Source organism: Apus apus, chromosome Z (genome assembly GCF_020740795.1).
Source record: "Apus apus isolate bApuApu2 chromosome Z, bApuApu2.pri.cur, whole genome shotgun sequence".
In the NCBI taxonomy this organism is placed as follows: Eukaryota; Metazoa; Chordata; class Aves; order Apodiformes; family Apodidae; genus Apus; species Apus apus.
In genome coordinates, this window is record NC_067312.1 from 44033972 (window position 1) to 44050728 (window position 16757).

Here is a 16757-nt window from a genome sequence, read left to right on the forward strand (position 1 = left end):
TTTTTTGGCAGAAAGCCACTTACTTTGGTTTTGTGCATTTTGGAGGCTTGTGGATTGAAGTTACTTATAAAAATTTTGAACAGGAAAGAACAGCACCCTTTCTAGCATGTGCTGCAATGCATTTGCTACCCTCTTGCTTATGGCTTGCAGCAGGTGAAAAAGTAAGTAGCCCAAAATGCAATTAAAGAAAGAAATGTGGAGAAAAGCAGCAGCAGACATGTTTTTTATACCCTATAAAGTGTTAATTCCCTTTAATGAATGTGTAGCTTAACTAAAAACAAAACATAACAACCCCCAGCCCTTAAAAAAAAAAACCCCGAAACAACCAAAAAACCAAAAACGTGCAAGCAAACTGAATTTTCTGACTTGGTTAGCATAAACTAAGAGAATATTAATAATTATGATTAAAATATTATTGAAGAAGGTACTCCTCTAGTATTTTGTGGACTAGACTTAAATAGAAGTGAGATACAGAGTTTGCCTCTAGTGTGACCATGCCAAGGTATGATATGACAAATCATCTCAGACTATCTGAAGTATTGGATTAATGGATGAGAGTGGACAAGGATGCTCTTCTGGTACAAGGTAGCCCTCCAGATGAAGGATGAGGTGTATCTGTGCAGGAGGCAGTTGTTTTTGATGGTCAAGCCATGACTTTGGAGTGGACTTCTTTTCCTCTGGGAGTTTGTGTCAAATTTCACCAGCTCCCACTGCGAGTGAAGCGCACCTTTCTTTGAACTTGACGTTTCTGGCATAAATGTTTAGGGGCGTGTAAAACCCCAAAAAAAATGTTCCTCTCCTTGAGGAAAGGATAAGTTAAAAACCCCTTGATAGATGGTAGTAATGTTACTTAATGTATGGCTGATTGGCATGTTTATTCTGCTCTCACTGAAGTTTTAAGTGGTCACAGAATTAAAACAGGGCATGTTACAATACCAGTGTGCCTGGTGCATTAGTGAACAGATACGTAGGCACATGCCTAGACATAGGCACGATGTTCAAAGATACTTGATTTCCTAAGGGAGTCTTGAGCTTGCTTTGCAGAATTCTTGCTAGAGCTTTTAACTTTGTAGAAGTGTAGTTTCAAAATTCATCTCCTGTCTCAAAAGTACAAATGAGGTTTTGCAACCATTCCATGCTCATTTTCCCATTGCAACACAGTGTCTCTGTCTTAAGGAAGCTTTTTTTTTTAAATATCCATGAGTTACTTGGCCTTGCATGCTTGTGCTTGATAGGTGTACAGTGCAGTACTTCTTAGTACCTGCCATTGAGAACAGCATTGCCACTATCCCTTACCAGGTGGGGACAACAGACACAGAGCAGCAGCCACAAATGGGTAGTGCAAGCTGAAATGTCCAACTGCATGGCGGGGCAGGAGAAACAAGAACTGGCCAAATAGGTTACAGAGGCCCAGTTAGGGGCTCCCTGATGCTGGATCTTGTTCAGTCAGACTATGAGACCTGCTGCAGCCAGGTGGCTTTGTTTGTAAAGAGCCTTGCACTCCTCTTTTTTCCATCCTCTTCCACTCCCATTTTAGTCCTAATTCCTTTTCCCTTTTTTATAGCATTTTGATTGAAAGAATGCACTGGCAACGCAGAGTGCTGCATTGGAGGGAGGCCCCAGTTAAGCTGGTTCCAGATGTGCTCAGACTGGCCTGGACATGTGCACTGAAAGGGGGAAGTGTGCCTCTCCAGTTACAAGAAGGCACCCATGTGCCAGGCGATGCATGTGGCTGACTGCCACATTTACTAACCTAGTATTAACTGTATTAATTGTGGACATAAACAGTGCTCAGTGCCAAGCATGTCACAAGCTGATTATAAAAGCTGTAGCATAGGCAGAGTTTCAAATTATTCTTCACTTTGAACTTTGAGCGCCTTTCCCCCCCCCGCTTCTCTCTGAAATTCCTTGAATGTGTCCGTGTATTTATGAAAATGCAAACGTGTATCAAGCGGGAAAACTATTAGTTTGTAAATACCATGTGAGTATCCGCTAATGGCTTGGAGCGAACTGTCAGCAGCAGCCTGAAGTAGGACCCTTAAGCGCTGCAGCCTGTGGCTAGAGAGAGCCCCGGCGCTGCCTTCCCGCCGCGTCCGGTCCGACCGGGAGCAGCTGACCTACTTTTTCTCCATTTCTCCCCGTAGTGCCCGGACCTTTGCCACACTCTGGAGCTTTAACCTTTTGGAGAGCAGCTGCAGCAGCAGCATCCTTCTCTGGTCCCTGGGGCAGGCCCGGAGAGGCAGGGGGCAAGGGCTGGCCATGCACCAACCTGTACCCTCAAGCACCACCTGTTGTGGAGCTTAGGGTCCAGTACTAGCTGCCTGCATCTGAAGTATGCTTTTTACTGACTTCCTCATTATCCCAAGCTTCCCCAGGGTTGGTGTCTGACCCAGCCATTATCTTCCAGTAATTAATCCTTGAAAAATGCAAACAATACCCATAGTGAAATATGGCGTAACTAAAATTCTCTTTATGTACAGAGATGGTGCCGATGGCATTTCTGTACAATGCAGCCCTACCTTCCTGCAAGAAATCAGGTCATCAGAGCTATTTGGAAAGGCTCTGCCCTTTGTGACGCACACTCCAGTGCTTTGGGAAAGGCTCTGTGAATATTGTGACAAACTGGGTCCAACACAGTGTGCAGTGAATGCTGTCTTGGTGTGAAGAGCACATGCAGGTGCTTTGTAGCAGGCTGTGCACTTGGCATGTTGAAAGAGTGCTCAGTATGATTTTCAGCTGAGTAATTGTAACTCACTTTTGGACTGCACTATGACTTCCCATGTTTCTGTGAAGAGAGGGAGGTCTTTTTTCCACTTTTTAGAATAACACTGGAGGAAGAGCCCATTAGTTGTGTGAAAGTTTGGGAGAAGAAAATACTCTAATTTTAAAATAGAAAGCCTTTCCTAAACAGGCCAGAAGTAAAATATTCTGAAATTAAAAATCTTTCATGGGAGCATACCTCTCAGAGTGCAATATTTGTTTGGTTGAAAAAGTGTGTATTGGATTTTAGTAAATATTATTTGGTTATTGGAAAACTGTACAAAACTTGTCAGCAAAGCATTTTCTCAAGTATATAAACACCACTGAGTTTACAAAAAAAGTGTACGCAGGTACATGCAGATAATTAAATGGACACATTTCCCAGAGAAGTTAAAGCTTCCCTGGTGCAGCTGGTAGAAATTGGAACAAAATCAAAGCTGCTGGGAAAGGAGTTTTCTGGCAGGACAGATCTCACAGGTTCGGGAGCAATGGACATCCGTGGAGTAATCAAGCTCTGTGGGCACTGTGACCCCGAAGTAATGGCTGTGGATCAATTTTTTGGCCATTGTGTTGTTGAAGGATGGTGGGTGAGGCCCTTTTTCAACTCCAGGGGAGGGCAGGTGTTTCTGTGATTTGAGAGGACAGGCTGTACACTGAGGATGTCTAGGCTGCTAGAGGCTACTGACCTATTTGTAACCTGTGTTTTGAGGAAGTTTTATTTTGAATGTGGCAAGTGGAGAGCTGCAGGGACATCTGGGCTTGGTCTTCTCCCTCCTGCAAAGGAGGCACCTTCAGTCAATCTTTGGGCTACCTAATGGTGTTGGTTTATCCTTAGCTAATGTAATAGTGTCCTGCTGTTCAGGGTAATAGACAAATCCCCTACTGACCGTTAGAACTTTCATAGGAATAACTGGCAGGTGTCTGCAGTAAGGCCACAGTCTTTGGCAGGAGTTGAGGGTACTATGTCCACTTCATATTGAGGTAATTCTTGGAAAAGGCGGAGTTTATAGATGTGTTACAGGTATTTGTTAATCTAAATGGTTTAGAGTGCTTCTGCTTCCCATGTGTCTTTCTCAAAACTCACTATAAATAGTGGGTTACAGAAAGATTTCACCCAAAAGAATGAATCAGAAAGGACTACTGGTACAGCCAAGTACAACTCCTCACTTTCTTTGCAGTTGTCTCTTTCTCAGTAGCTATCCTGGCTACCTCATGGTTCAGTAAAAACTTTTCTTTTTTTGGTTGTTTTCAAACAGTTGTGTGGAAGTTGCAGTGAACAGTCATTGTGTGTGGAGTAAATTTTAATGTACCCATCCAAGCAGAAAAGTGAACATTTTGCAGAATAATTGGTATCCAGAAACATCTCAGCTCAAATGTAGTTTACAATAGTAAACTGATCTTTAGTTTTCTTTTACATAAACCATATAATTTTTTACTTCATTAATAATCAAGTCAAAACTTATGTAGTGACTACAGGAGTTTGTCTTAGTGACAGAGTTTATGGTATAATTTTATTAAGGGGAATTTTTCACATATTTAGGTTAACCCACAGAATCTGTGGTAAGGGAAGTAATAACTCTGTTGAAAGAGTGCCACCAAGTGTCCTTCTGCTGTATATGAAAGCCCAAGTTAAGTGGGACAAACAAAACATTGCACCACAAAGTTTTGTAACATCAGAGAGTCAGCAAATTCTATTAGAGTGATAGGAGTTATAACTCATATCCCATTGAAGTCCCACGGCGATTTCTGGAGATCTGAAAACGGCAAAACATCTGTGGTAGGGACAGAAATGCAGACATAACCCTGGATATCCATCCAATTCCTCTATTCCGTTTGGTGTTTCTTCTGAGAAACTGGTGCTGCTCAGTTTTGACTCTGCCCTTTCTGTGGTTGTGCTGCACTGTGTGAGATGATGTTATGATACACCTGACCTTCCTTTAGCAGGGCTGGAATGTGTCACTGGACTTCCTTACAGGTGATATACATTGCAGATTTGGCAATTAACATCTCCATTTTGGCTCTCCTTCTACTACTTTTGATCCTAATGCCAGCCTTACCAATAGATGCAGTAGGAGTGTAAGGGACGAACGCATTGTGACTGCCCTGTGAGCACAGACAGCACGCTGAGAGATGGTTCTGGAATCACATAATAGAAGTAATGGGGAGTGGCCTAGTGTCACTTCTGTTTACTGACTGCTGTCTCAACCACTCTTAAAACTGGCATCAGAGAAGGCTGGGGCTATAAGTAGGGGCATGCATAAGTCACTATGCCTTTGTCAGATGTCCTGGATAGGGAAAAACTTTTGTGGTCTGCTTTGGAGGAGAGTGATCAGGTAGTTTTAAGTTCCATCCCAGATAGTGAACCAGTACTGTCAAGGCTGGCACAAGTAATCAGGAAACAGTGTTTAGAACCCCTGTACATGACCAAGGAATTGGAAATTAGCTAAGAAAATGTTTATCCTGAAACTGAAAAAGAATGTGTAACTCTGAAGCCATTACTTCAGAATGGCACCACTGATGACTCAGGTAGAGGAGCTCCACAGGTCACTATCTGAATAGTGCTGAGTGTGTATGGACTGGTGTTGACTGGGTTTTATTATCATATGATGAGGCACATGAGTATGGGGGCCCAGAGCATTTTTTACCATTGACAAGCCAAGAGAACCATGTTCTTTAACCCAATGAGTTGCATTTTTGGCAGGGGGGTTAGATCCCATGGAATGAGGAGACCCTATCAGTGCTAAGACTCCAACTATAAACTGCTTGACAGAGAGTTTGCAAAAACTGCCAGTCTTCAGTTGATGCATGACAGGCTTTTAGTACCTTAGCAACCCTCTCCAATGCTATTAAATGCCAACTCTGACAGAATGACTCTCCTGATCTGGGGGTTTGACTGACTCTTTCATAGAATCATAGAATCATTTAGGTTGGAAAGGGCTTTTAAGATCATCAAGTCCAACCATTAAACTAAGTCTACCAAGCCCACTGCTAAACCAAGTCCCTAAGCACCATATCTACATAACTTTTAAACACATTCAGGGATGGTGACTCCACTGCTTCCCTGGGCAACCTGTTCCAGTGCTTAACAACACTTTCTGTGAAGAAATTTTTCCTAATATCCAGCCTAAAGCTCTCCTGGTACAACTGGTGCAACTTAAGGCCTTTTCCACTCATCCTATCCCTTGTTACTCATGAGAAAAGACCAGCACCTGTCTCTCTAAAGCCTCCTCTCAGGTAGTTGTAGAGAGCAATACTGTCTCCCCTCAGCTTCCTTTTCTCCAGACTAAATAGCCCCAGCTGCCTCAGCTGCTGTTCATAGGACTTATCCTCAAGACCCTCCACCACCTTCATTGCTCTTCTCTGTACCCTCTCCAACACCTCGACGTCCTTCTTATAGTGTGGCAACTATAGCTGAACGCATCACTCAAGGTGCAGCCTCACCAGTGCCAAGTACAGGGGGAAAATCAGCTCTCCAGTCCTGCTGACTACACTATTCCTGTTGGAGGCCAGGATGCTGTTGGCCTTCTTGGCCACCTGGGCACACTACTGGTTCATATTCAGCTGTCTGTTGATCAGCACTCCCAGGCCTCTTTCTGCTGAGAAGGTTTCCAGCCACTCTTCCCCAAGCCTGTAATGTTGCGGGTGTTGTTATGGCTTGAGTACAGGATGACACATTTGGCCTTATTGAAGAACATATGATTGGTCTCAGCCCATTGATCCAGCCTGTCCAAGTCCCTCTGAAGAGCCTTACTACCCTCAAGCAGACCAACACTCCCACCTAATTTGGTGTCATCTGCAGACTTACAGAGGGTGCTCTCAATCTTTAAAACTTCATGCTGTCCAACTCCAGATGCATCAACACTGTGGGAGGAAGGCACAATTAGCAGCAGGGAGCTATGACCTGGAAGGAAGTGGTGCATGATTTAATTAAGTACGGCCAAAGGGTGAGCCTTACAGGGGAAATGGGTAAACCTAAGAGCAGGGTGTGTATAATAGAACAAGAGAACTGTTCCCCTCCCAGCCCCCCTGCCCCTTGTGAAATTTAGGGAAAAAAAGTGGGAGCTTATTGTGGTCTAAAGTGATTCAAAAGGGAATTCCTTGGGACATAATGGATGGGCTGCCCACCACAGCCCTAGAAAGCTTCATTCAAGCATGGAGAGATCAGAAAAGATCACCCCTTAAGGCACAGCCACCCTTCCAAGAGAAAGACAGGGTGGAATGGAAATTAGGCAAAACGGCATAACTTTCCCTTAAACACTTACTGCTCCTGAAATAAACTTGATGGATTCTGAGTCAGGAAACTGGATGCACCATCCCCAATAAGTGAGACAGGGCTTGGCCAGTGGGTCCACTTGAGAAGGTACAAGGGAAATAGGAAGGGAGACGTATAGATTCCTTTCACCCTTGGTCCCTGCAGAATTGCACCTGAAAAACATATTGTTTACTGACGCACCATCTGGAAGACAGAGAAACGTGGAAATATCATGTGTTAGCTCTGCATGTGGATTCAGAGGACCAGATCATGACAGAAGATGAAAGAAATAGTCAGGTGGCAGAATTGGTAGCTGTGTGGAGAGTGATCGTTAGAGAAGCCAAGGCTAAAGAACCGGTGTTTATTTACACAGATTTGTATGCTGTGTTCAAGGGGTGTACTGAATGGCTCCCATTTTGAGGACAAAACCAATGGCAAGTCAATTGGGTACCGGCATGGCAACAACAACAAAAAAAAATAATGGAAAGAAATCCTAAATGTTGGAAAACAGAAATAATTTTTGTAGGATGGGTTGCAGTGTACCAAGCAGGAGATCATCCATCTCACCTTTTGAATAATTAGGTGGATTCACTAACCCACATGCTGCAGAGGCTGAGGAGAAAAAATTGGAATAATTGTTGGAATGGTTACATGTGAAAAGATGCCATTCAGGAAGTAAAGATTTGTTCAGAGGCAGTTAGTAGAGGGTGGTCTGTAACCACGGAATTGCCTTACACCATTATTTCAGCATGTAGCTTATGTGGCACTCAATTAGGAGAATATAACCCTCTTAAGGACCAACCGCCACACTTAAGAGATAATAAAGTGCTGTGGGACACTTGGCACATAGACTACGTTGATCCATTTTGGATCTCTGAAGGAAAGCAGTATGTACAGTGGGAGTAGAAATAGTGACAGAGTTAGCCCTAACAGAAGCAGTATGACAAGGAACAGGACATAGTACTGCAAAGAGTTTGAAGTTGTGTTTTAGCTGTTTGCCCAAACCCAAGTCAATTCAATCAGGTAATGGAAGCCACTTTATTGCTGGAGTGGTTTAAGAGAGGGCACAAAACAAAGGGATTAAATAGATATTTCACATCCCAATTTACCCCTAGTCCAATGGCATTGTTGAACACACCAATTGGCTCTAAAAGTGAACTCTAAAACCTCATGAAAGAGAGTGGACTCAGCAGCTATCAGATATACTATTTAGAATTAATAGCTACTGGGGAATTAAGGGGTGCCCATGACTTACTGTGTTTTGTCCTAAGCCCCTGTCCATACTTCCCAGGAAAAAAACAAACAAACAAAAAACTACAAACCCTGCAAACCCTACTCAAACTACTTAATCTTTATATTTGGCTAGCCACAGAAAAGAACACAAAATTAATACACAATGCATAGTCCAGTCATTTTAAACACTGGATCTGCTCAAACCAAGTTTTCTTTTTTTCTTTTGTCATAGAGGAGCTCGACAAAGCCAACGTTCAACAAGGCATTTGAGACTTGAAGGAGAAAATGCAGGACCTTAATGTAATCCTTTCTGTTATCTATTGTGTTTTGACTATTTTAGTCTTTTGGCTTATCATTGGTATAATATGTATCTGTTGTTACCACAATCATTGTTTTAGGTGAACTATTCCGCTTCCTTTAGAGTTAGTTGTAGGAGAGAAGACAAACTCCCCACCTAACTCAGCATGCAACAATTGAGAGATTTGTCAATTGAGTCCTGCCAATTTCTCTGTCAAAATAGTTCTTGTTATTTTTTTGTTTCTGGCTAGTTAAGCTGGTTGTCTTTTCAAAGTTCTTGGGGTAAAGGGGAACACAAAACTTTAGAGCAAACTGTGTTGGAGTGCTTGTGGTGGCACCCTGGCTGATTTGCCTGGTTGTGGCAACCCATGATAACCCTTGGCTGGTGCTTAACTCTACAGGAGAGACAGAATGGAGAATGTCACACCTATGATGAAACATCTCACCTCAAAGAGTTGTGCTGAAGCCTCTCAGGTGGTCCCTTTTAGCTAATCGTTGTTCATCTTTATGTGTATGTTTTTCAGGTTGTCAGAAGTCCACTGTGGGACTTTCAGTTACTGAGTGGGACTTTATTAGCATTTTTTGTCTAATCTTACTAGGGCTGTTCTTGTAATTTACCTGGGTAAGATGGTGTGGGAGAAGTTTATATTCTCACTTTGTGGGTGTATAATATTGTCCCAGTCAACTGGGACTTCTAATAACTAACACAACTTAGCATGGGAGCCGATTACTGATTTTATCTGAATTTGGAATCAGACAGACCAAGGTCTCTGTGTGTACCTCCCCATACCAGCATCGGCCGGTTACAAATTCACCATCATGTAGCTAAACATTTCACAAATTGTAAATTAAATCCAAATACACAATGGAAAGGAAAATATCGGGGGGGGGGGGGGGGAGGGAGAGGTGGTGCTGACTCATCCCCATTCCAAGAATATAGTGGAACAACATGGTATGTACCAAAGAACTGGACATTGTGTTCCTGAGAGGTAAAAATCCCTTGTAAGTCTATACTGAACTGGGGGTGGTGTCCTCAGAAGATGGAAATTCCTTGTAACCTTTTACATTGGTGAGGGGGCTGGTCCCCACATCACAGTGAACCCCTTCAACATTAATATAACTTTCCTTTATCTGCAGGTTGAGTTATTCAAATCCCTGACAAATAGAGTAACTATGTTCAGCATAACCCTCACTCACTATGAGTGTGCTTGATCCATTAAAAATGTTTTGTTCAATCCAGATAGTTTAGTTGATGCTCGAAAAATAAATCCCCTACAGCATGAATATAATCCCTTGATGAACTGTTCAAGAGTAATCAATTGTAAATCATTAATGTGAGATCCCATAGAAACATGTTACATCCCAGAGTTGTGAAACATTAGTTGGGATATGTATACTTGGGGTTTTTGGGTACCAGGGTTCAAACCTGGAGATCCCGTATCTAGTGGAACCATCACCAATTAAGAAATCGTATTAAAATATGGAATCATACTTACCCACAAGTTAAAGTGGAATTCTGCATGGGAAGGGAAAACCAGAATAACTGAACCCCATGTCCCATCAACATGCTCCACGGCTAAATATTGAACCCCTCAAGACACCTTCTGGGCATGTTCAGGTGGGAAAATGTACTTGCACCTGCATGTACTTGAAATGGCAGGTTTATGTTGTACCATTAGTATTCCATAAATGTGCTCCTCCAGAACATTTAACTTTAATAACCATGAGTATAATAGGAAGAAATGGGATGTCTGAACACCTCAGGCTGTACCTGAGAAAAAACCTCAGGCTCCTCCCCAGTGGGTAAGAAGCATCCAAGCACCTGATTATTATACCTGGGAAATGAATGTGGCCCTTGCATTTGAAGCCTATTTCACCTCATTTGTACTCTTACATCACCACCAGTTTGAATTAAAAAAAATTACTTGACAGGTACATATTTTGAGTAATTGGACTGCACATGCTTTTGGAGAACTAAATTTGCAAGTACTGCAGGTGTTGAAAATAGCGTTTTCTAGCTCTGGATATGTTATTAGTCAAAGAACAAGGTGTGTGTGGAGTGCTAAACCATTCAACTGGAGAATGCTGAACACATATACAATCTACATATAGTCCATGCTGAATGCATACACAATCCATTACCACAATAAAGGAAGCATGTCAGAAGATGGAAGAAATCACAGCTAAGATGGGAAACTTATTCTAGCTAATGCTTCCAAATGAATTGAAAGGGGAGTGGAACCCTGCCTTGCAGATCTCAGCTTTGCTCAAAAACCTTGAACTTATGGGATGGTGGGATTGGTTGGTGGAAGCTTCAGTAATGCTTTTTTTAATACTAATTGGCCCGTATGTTGGCTTTGCTATAATATGGTCCCTGATTAACAGCTTACTCTTTTTTTCTCCTTCACTATGACCTTGGAATGTTTTTTGCCACAAGGTGGTGTAAGGGACAAGCCCTGTCAGCCCGGATGCTTCCCTGAGAATAGGTTCTGGAGACATGAAAAGGGAGTTACAGAGAGGGGCCTAGCGTCACTTCTCATGACTCACTGGTTTCTCAGCCACTCCTGAAATTGGCATCAGAGATGGTTCTAGAACGGGGCCTATAAATAGGGGCATGCACAAGTCACTGGGGCATGGACACTTCCTACATCAAACACCCCAACTGGCAGGTTCTGACTCTGTATGCAGAATTGATGATTGATCTCTCTCTCCCCCTTTCTCCCTCTTTTTCCTCTCTCTCTCCATTTCCCCTTTTTCCTTAGAATTGTGAAGTAAGGCCCATGTTACTACCACTTATTGTTAATGCTGTTAGCCATTGTTTGCTGCTGGTTGATGCTTATTGTACATAAAATGCCAAACAGATTAACATGAGTGAAATTGATGCATGCATAGTGTAAGATTAAAGCTTAATAAATACTTTTGTGCCAACCTTGAGACTTGTCTAATCATTGTCCACTCCACTGGGGACAATGTGGAATCCATGTCACTTGTCTCTTTCTTCCAAACAGGATGTGACAGGGGGCAAGGCTGAGGCTACGTGTGTATGAACAGCAGAGTTTCAACAAGCAAAACAAGATATGCACTGCCAAATGTCTCCCAGGATGGTTTCATCCCACCATCTCTGTAGATTAAAAGGTTCTGAAGGATCTTCAGGTGTTCAGTTCACATACATGAGTGTGATGAAGTAAGGAGGATTAATATTAGTATATATTTAGTCTTATAACTTGCTGAAATTTGTATTATTCAAGCAATGGATGTCAAAGTGTGCCAGAACTCCAACTGCATTTTCTATGCAAAAATCTGAGGGAAAAAAGGGATGCCAAAAAGCCATTTTATGTTGCACACAGTAGCAAGTGCTCTTTGTCATGCTAGATTTCACTACCTGAATTTTCCCACTACAGTCAGACTCCATGTCTAAAGCAGCTACACAAAGAGTTTGAAAGTGTTTTTTCCTGTGGTGGATGGCAAACCAGTTACCCCACCTTGGCAATGTGAAGTGCCTTTTGTACTTGCAAAACAGCAGAAGGGGAGTAGATTAGGACAAGTGCCTAGCCAAAGAGACTGTTTATTGCAGGGTTCTGGTAATGTAGTTATTTGGAAAATACAAATATTTTAGGTCAAGAAAAGTGCTGAAGCCTACATGCAGAATTTTAGCGTTTTTAAAACTGGAATATATTTAGATATAGATAAACTGATCAGTGCTGTGGTAAATGGCACCCACTAAAATGGGACGAGTGCGGAGGAGAAAAGGGGAGCACTGCACATTGTGAGAGCTTTGGGCAGTGAATGAGCAGCAGACTCTGTTTAGTCACCTCGTTGAATGTCTCAGGGGATTTCCACTAGAGTTAATGGGTGAAAAGACCAGTAGAGATTTTCCTTTGTAGTGTTGTGTGTTCTGCTCTATATTAGTGTTACACTATAAATTAACTTCAAATATTCAGGTTTACCACTCTCTAAACATGATGTGAAAAACTTCATTTTTGAAACAGTGTATAACTTGTCTTGGCATGATGAATGGTGGAACTGAAAAGTGCAGAAACCAGATCAGTCTAGTGGCCTTGGGCTATTTTGAAGGACTTTTATGAGATCTACAGTATCCAAAAGGAAGGACGCTCAAGTAATTTGATCTCATAACATGTAAAATACACAATACTGATTGGCTAGTCACAAGTATACAGGGCTTTCTCAGCAACACTCTGTGCTGTGATGGATAACTAAGCTGCTTTCTGCTTGTGGGTAGGTAAGGCAAGGTGCTAGATGTGTCTGAAAAATCAGAAATAGTACAAACTGGTTCATTAATAACTGATGCTCAGGTAAGTTTGTGGGTTTGGTTTTTTTTCCTTAAGAGAAAATCTTGCACTTATCACAACTTGCTAAAAGAAACATTACCTGGGAACAAGAAAATGAACCAAAAAGCAGATCACTATGTATCGATTAGCTGAACAGAAAGCCATGTTAATACCTCTCAAAATGAAATGGCCAGAAAGTTTTTAGTCCTGAAACAAACTATAGAATCATAGAATTGTTTGGGTTGGAAGGAACCTAAAAGATCATGTAGTTCCAAGCCCCCTGCCATGGGCAAGGACACCTTCCACTAGATCAAGTCACTCAAAGCCCCATCCAACCTGCCGTTGAACCCTTCCAGGGATTGGGTGTCTACAACTTCCCTGGGCAACCTGCCCTAGTGTCTCACCACCCTCACACTAACAAATGTCTTCCTCATATCAAATCTAAATCTACCCTTTTTCAGTTTGAAAATTTTATCTTTCATCCTATCAGTATATGCTCTTCTAAAAAGTCCCTCCTCAGCTTTCTTGGGATACTGAAGGCTCCCTTCAGGAACTGGAAGGCTGTTAGAAGTTCTCCCTGGAGCCTATGATTGTTTTACTTTTTATTTAATTAAATAATGCAGGAATATATTGATATAATTATTCTATTCTCCTATGTTTTTCTTAATGCAATGTTTGTAAAATATTTTGGTTTTTTACAAAAACAAGTAGTATGTTTTTTAATACAAAGAGTCATGTTAAAAATGTAAAAACCATTTCTAATAATTATGTAACACCGATTTGCCATCCTCCAATAATTAAAATAGTATGGTTTTAGCTAATAACAATGACCAAAAAATCACATATGATGTTTATTTGATTGAGGACAGCCATATTATCACCATGCTAATTGATGCTTAAGCCAACTTATTTTGAAGTATTTCAGTTAAAGGTGTTTGGAATGGACTCTGAAACACTAGTTCATATGCAGGAAGATATGTTTTTTTACTTCTTTTCATTCCAAGGTTGTTTGGACCTCCCTTTGTGGGGTGAAAAAAAAAATTGCATTTGTAGAAGAAAAGCTTCCTTTAATTAAAATATTCTTCGGAGAAACCCAGCTTTCATTGTGCTTTATGCTATCTGTGTCATGTGCTCAAAGGACGAGATTTAGTTAAACCTCAACATGGTAAGCTTGGTGAATGGAAGCTAAATGCTTCAAAATATGGTTCCTTCTTTATGATCAAAATGAAGGAAAATATTCCACTGGGATCTCACGTCCAGGATAAAACTATCAAGTTGAGCTTGACAAAGTTTATTTTAAAGTTATGTTCTGACTGCCATGTAGACATTGGTAAGTCAGACAGAAACAAGAGATCACCAAATTCACAAAGTTACACTCAATTAGCAATGTAGCCTTTTCAATCTCAACATAGAATCATAGAATCATATAATGGTTTGGGTTGGAAGGAACCTTAAAGATCATCTAGATCCTATCCCCCTGCATTGGCAGAGACACCTCCCACTAGATCCACTTGCTCAGAAACCCATCCAACCTGGCCTTGAGCACTTCTAGGGATGGGGCTTCCATAGCTTCCCTGGGCAACCTGTTCCTGTGTCTTACCACCCTCAAAGTGAAGAATTTCCTCCTAATGTCTAATCTACGTCTCCCCTTTTCAAGTTCTAAGCCATTAAGCCATTTCCTATGTAGTGAATAATGGCCAGTTAAATCATGAGTGCAAAAATGAGATTCACATAGGCACTGGCATCTCCTTTTTAGTCAGCATTCCCTATCACTTAAATGGAGAGGTCTTGCATTCAATGCACTCATTTCTCCAAATCCAGTTTTTAACACCTATCCTGTTTTATATGCTACATAAATATACACATACATTTTGTATCTCATACTCCTTCACAAGACAAGTACCTGTATTTACATGTTGAAATGGAAGCAATTTATAGTGGCCACACTTGTAATAATTCAATATCTTTCCTTTTCTTCAGTCCCATGTGTGATCTTGTAGGTTTGGACTATAGGCTCTTGGGCACAATTCCTTTCCCAGAAAGTCAGGCAAGATGATCTCTACTAGGTTGTTAAATGAAATCGCACAATAAATAATATAATAGCAAAGTGGATTTCAGTGATGATGATTACATGAACTGGGGACAGCAGTATTTTGCAAAGTTACTATCAGGCAGCTGCCAGCAAGTAGCTGCCTGATAGTAACATTTTGTTATCAATGTCACCAGGATATGTCAGTTTCAAAGGTACCCAAGGCATTCTTCTTGTGGATGAATACTAGTGCGTAGCACGGAAGCACGCATGCTTCTTGCCATCTGTCATGTACAACATGTATGTGCATTTTGTTAAGTTATATATTAATTATGTGATTATGTGTGGGTCCCCAGCCTAACAGAGGTGCCAAGTATGCCACTGGAAGGGTGGGGAGCCCCACCAACCCCATGAGAGAAGGCAATACCTGCCTCATCTCCACTGGGCTGCTCCAGAACCGAATTACTGGAGGGCTATATATGCTGCATATACTCATATATATTTCCCACTAATTGACTATCATTCTGCCAAGTGAGCAAGGACAAGGAATAGTTTTTGTGTTTGGTTGGGGAAGGAGTATGCCCTGTATGTGTGGTTAGCTTTGTGGTCATGTACCTATGCTCAGCCTCGCTTCTTGCTGGACTGGGAAGGGAACATGGAGTTGTGGCAGCCTGTCCTCTTAACAGGCCACCAGGCCTGTCAACCCCTAACTTCTGTAAATCCTTTACACATTGTCCGGTTGCTGTTGACAGATAAAGTGACACAATTTGGCAATTCCAATGTATTTAAAATGTTTTCAAAATAGCCCATCTGAAAACTTAAAAAGAAAATCACATCTTTTAATGTGTTTGGCTACAAATTATATTTTAGTTTGTATGCATCCAGTAACTGGAAGTGTGCTTTTCTACCTTGACTAATAATAACTTTTAAAATAAATATGATTTTAAATGAATGACAATTGTCTCCCTCAGTGTATTCTCACAGAAGACTTACTGGAGCTTGTACAGGCTAACTTACCTTTCCTGTATGCCAAGAAGATAGATTTTCCTGACAGAAAATCCTTTGGTAGTTGAGATGCTAGTTATTTTGTTTCATGGATACTGTTTCCCCCTGGAGGCCATTTCTCAATTACCACCATGTTAGATGGGAACTTAAATTAAAACTTGGAAATGTTTGCTAGTATTAAAAATACATTCCTTTTAGCAAGTAAAATTATTCTGAGTTTAATTAAAAGGGCTTATGAGCTCATCAGATAAATAACTGATCTTTTACTATGCTAATTATTTTTCTACATTTTCTATTTAGATTTGCAAATTACTAGCGAGTACAATTTAATTGGGTTTTTTTGTGGTTTTTTTTTTTTGTTTGTGTGGTTTTTTTGTGAGTTGAATATTTAATTTGAATACAGTAGCTGGAAAAAATAAGGATTTTGTGAATGTATGTGTTTGTGTATGTGTGTGTTTTAAGCAGTATAGACAACCAAAGTGCGGAGTGTGAGTGTTTCTATGTGCACTGTAGACACATTTCCATGCAGCACTGCTATTGGTCATGTACAGTGAAAAAAACAAACAAACAAACAAACAAAAAACAAGCAGTGCAAGACTGTCAGTAGAGGCAGCTCTGAAGCTCATACATGCTTGGCCATTGGTAACAATGGTTAAGCTGAAGGCCAAGTAGGCAGTTACTTGAACTTCAAATTCAGCTCTTTCTCCATTGTATGACCTCATGTTGAGGTAGTCCCAGTGGGCTCTGTGCAGTGGGAACACAGTAAGGCTGACACATCCAACCTGTCTCACGGGCACCTCAAAGTGGAAGCTAGATTTCTGCATTTATGTAAAAAAAAACAACAACCAAACAAAAATAACATCAATAACAAAACCTCCCCTTTTTCATTTGT

At 41.2% G+C, this 16757-nt stretch overlaps 1 protein-coding gene across 3 annotated transcripts in view; it reads left to right on the plus strand.

Moving 5' to 3' along the window:
- The window catches only part of LOC127395749 (tubulin polymerization-promoting protein family member 2-like), a 65946-nt gene that overhangs the window by 24941 nt on the left and 24248 nt on the right, over nucleotides 1–16757 (plus strand). The window contains exons 1-2 of one of the 3 annotated variants that reach the window (XM_051643079.1): nucleotides 5281–8545; nucleotides 11551–11726. In XM_051643079.1, the coding sequence (XP_051499039.1) occupies nucleotides 11620–11726 (107 nt within the window). In that variant the 5' untranslated portion in view covers nucleotides 5281–8545; nucleotides 11551–11619. Of the gene's footprint in view, nucleotides 1–5280; nucleotides 8546–9456; nucleotides 11727–16757 lie in introns of those variants that run through there. The other 2 variants (XM_051643080.1, XM_051643078.1) reach the window with 2 other exon arrangements.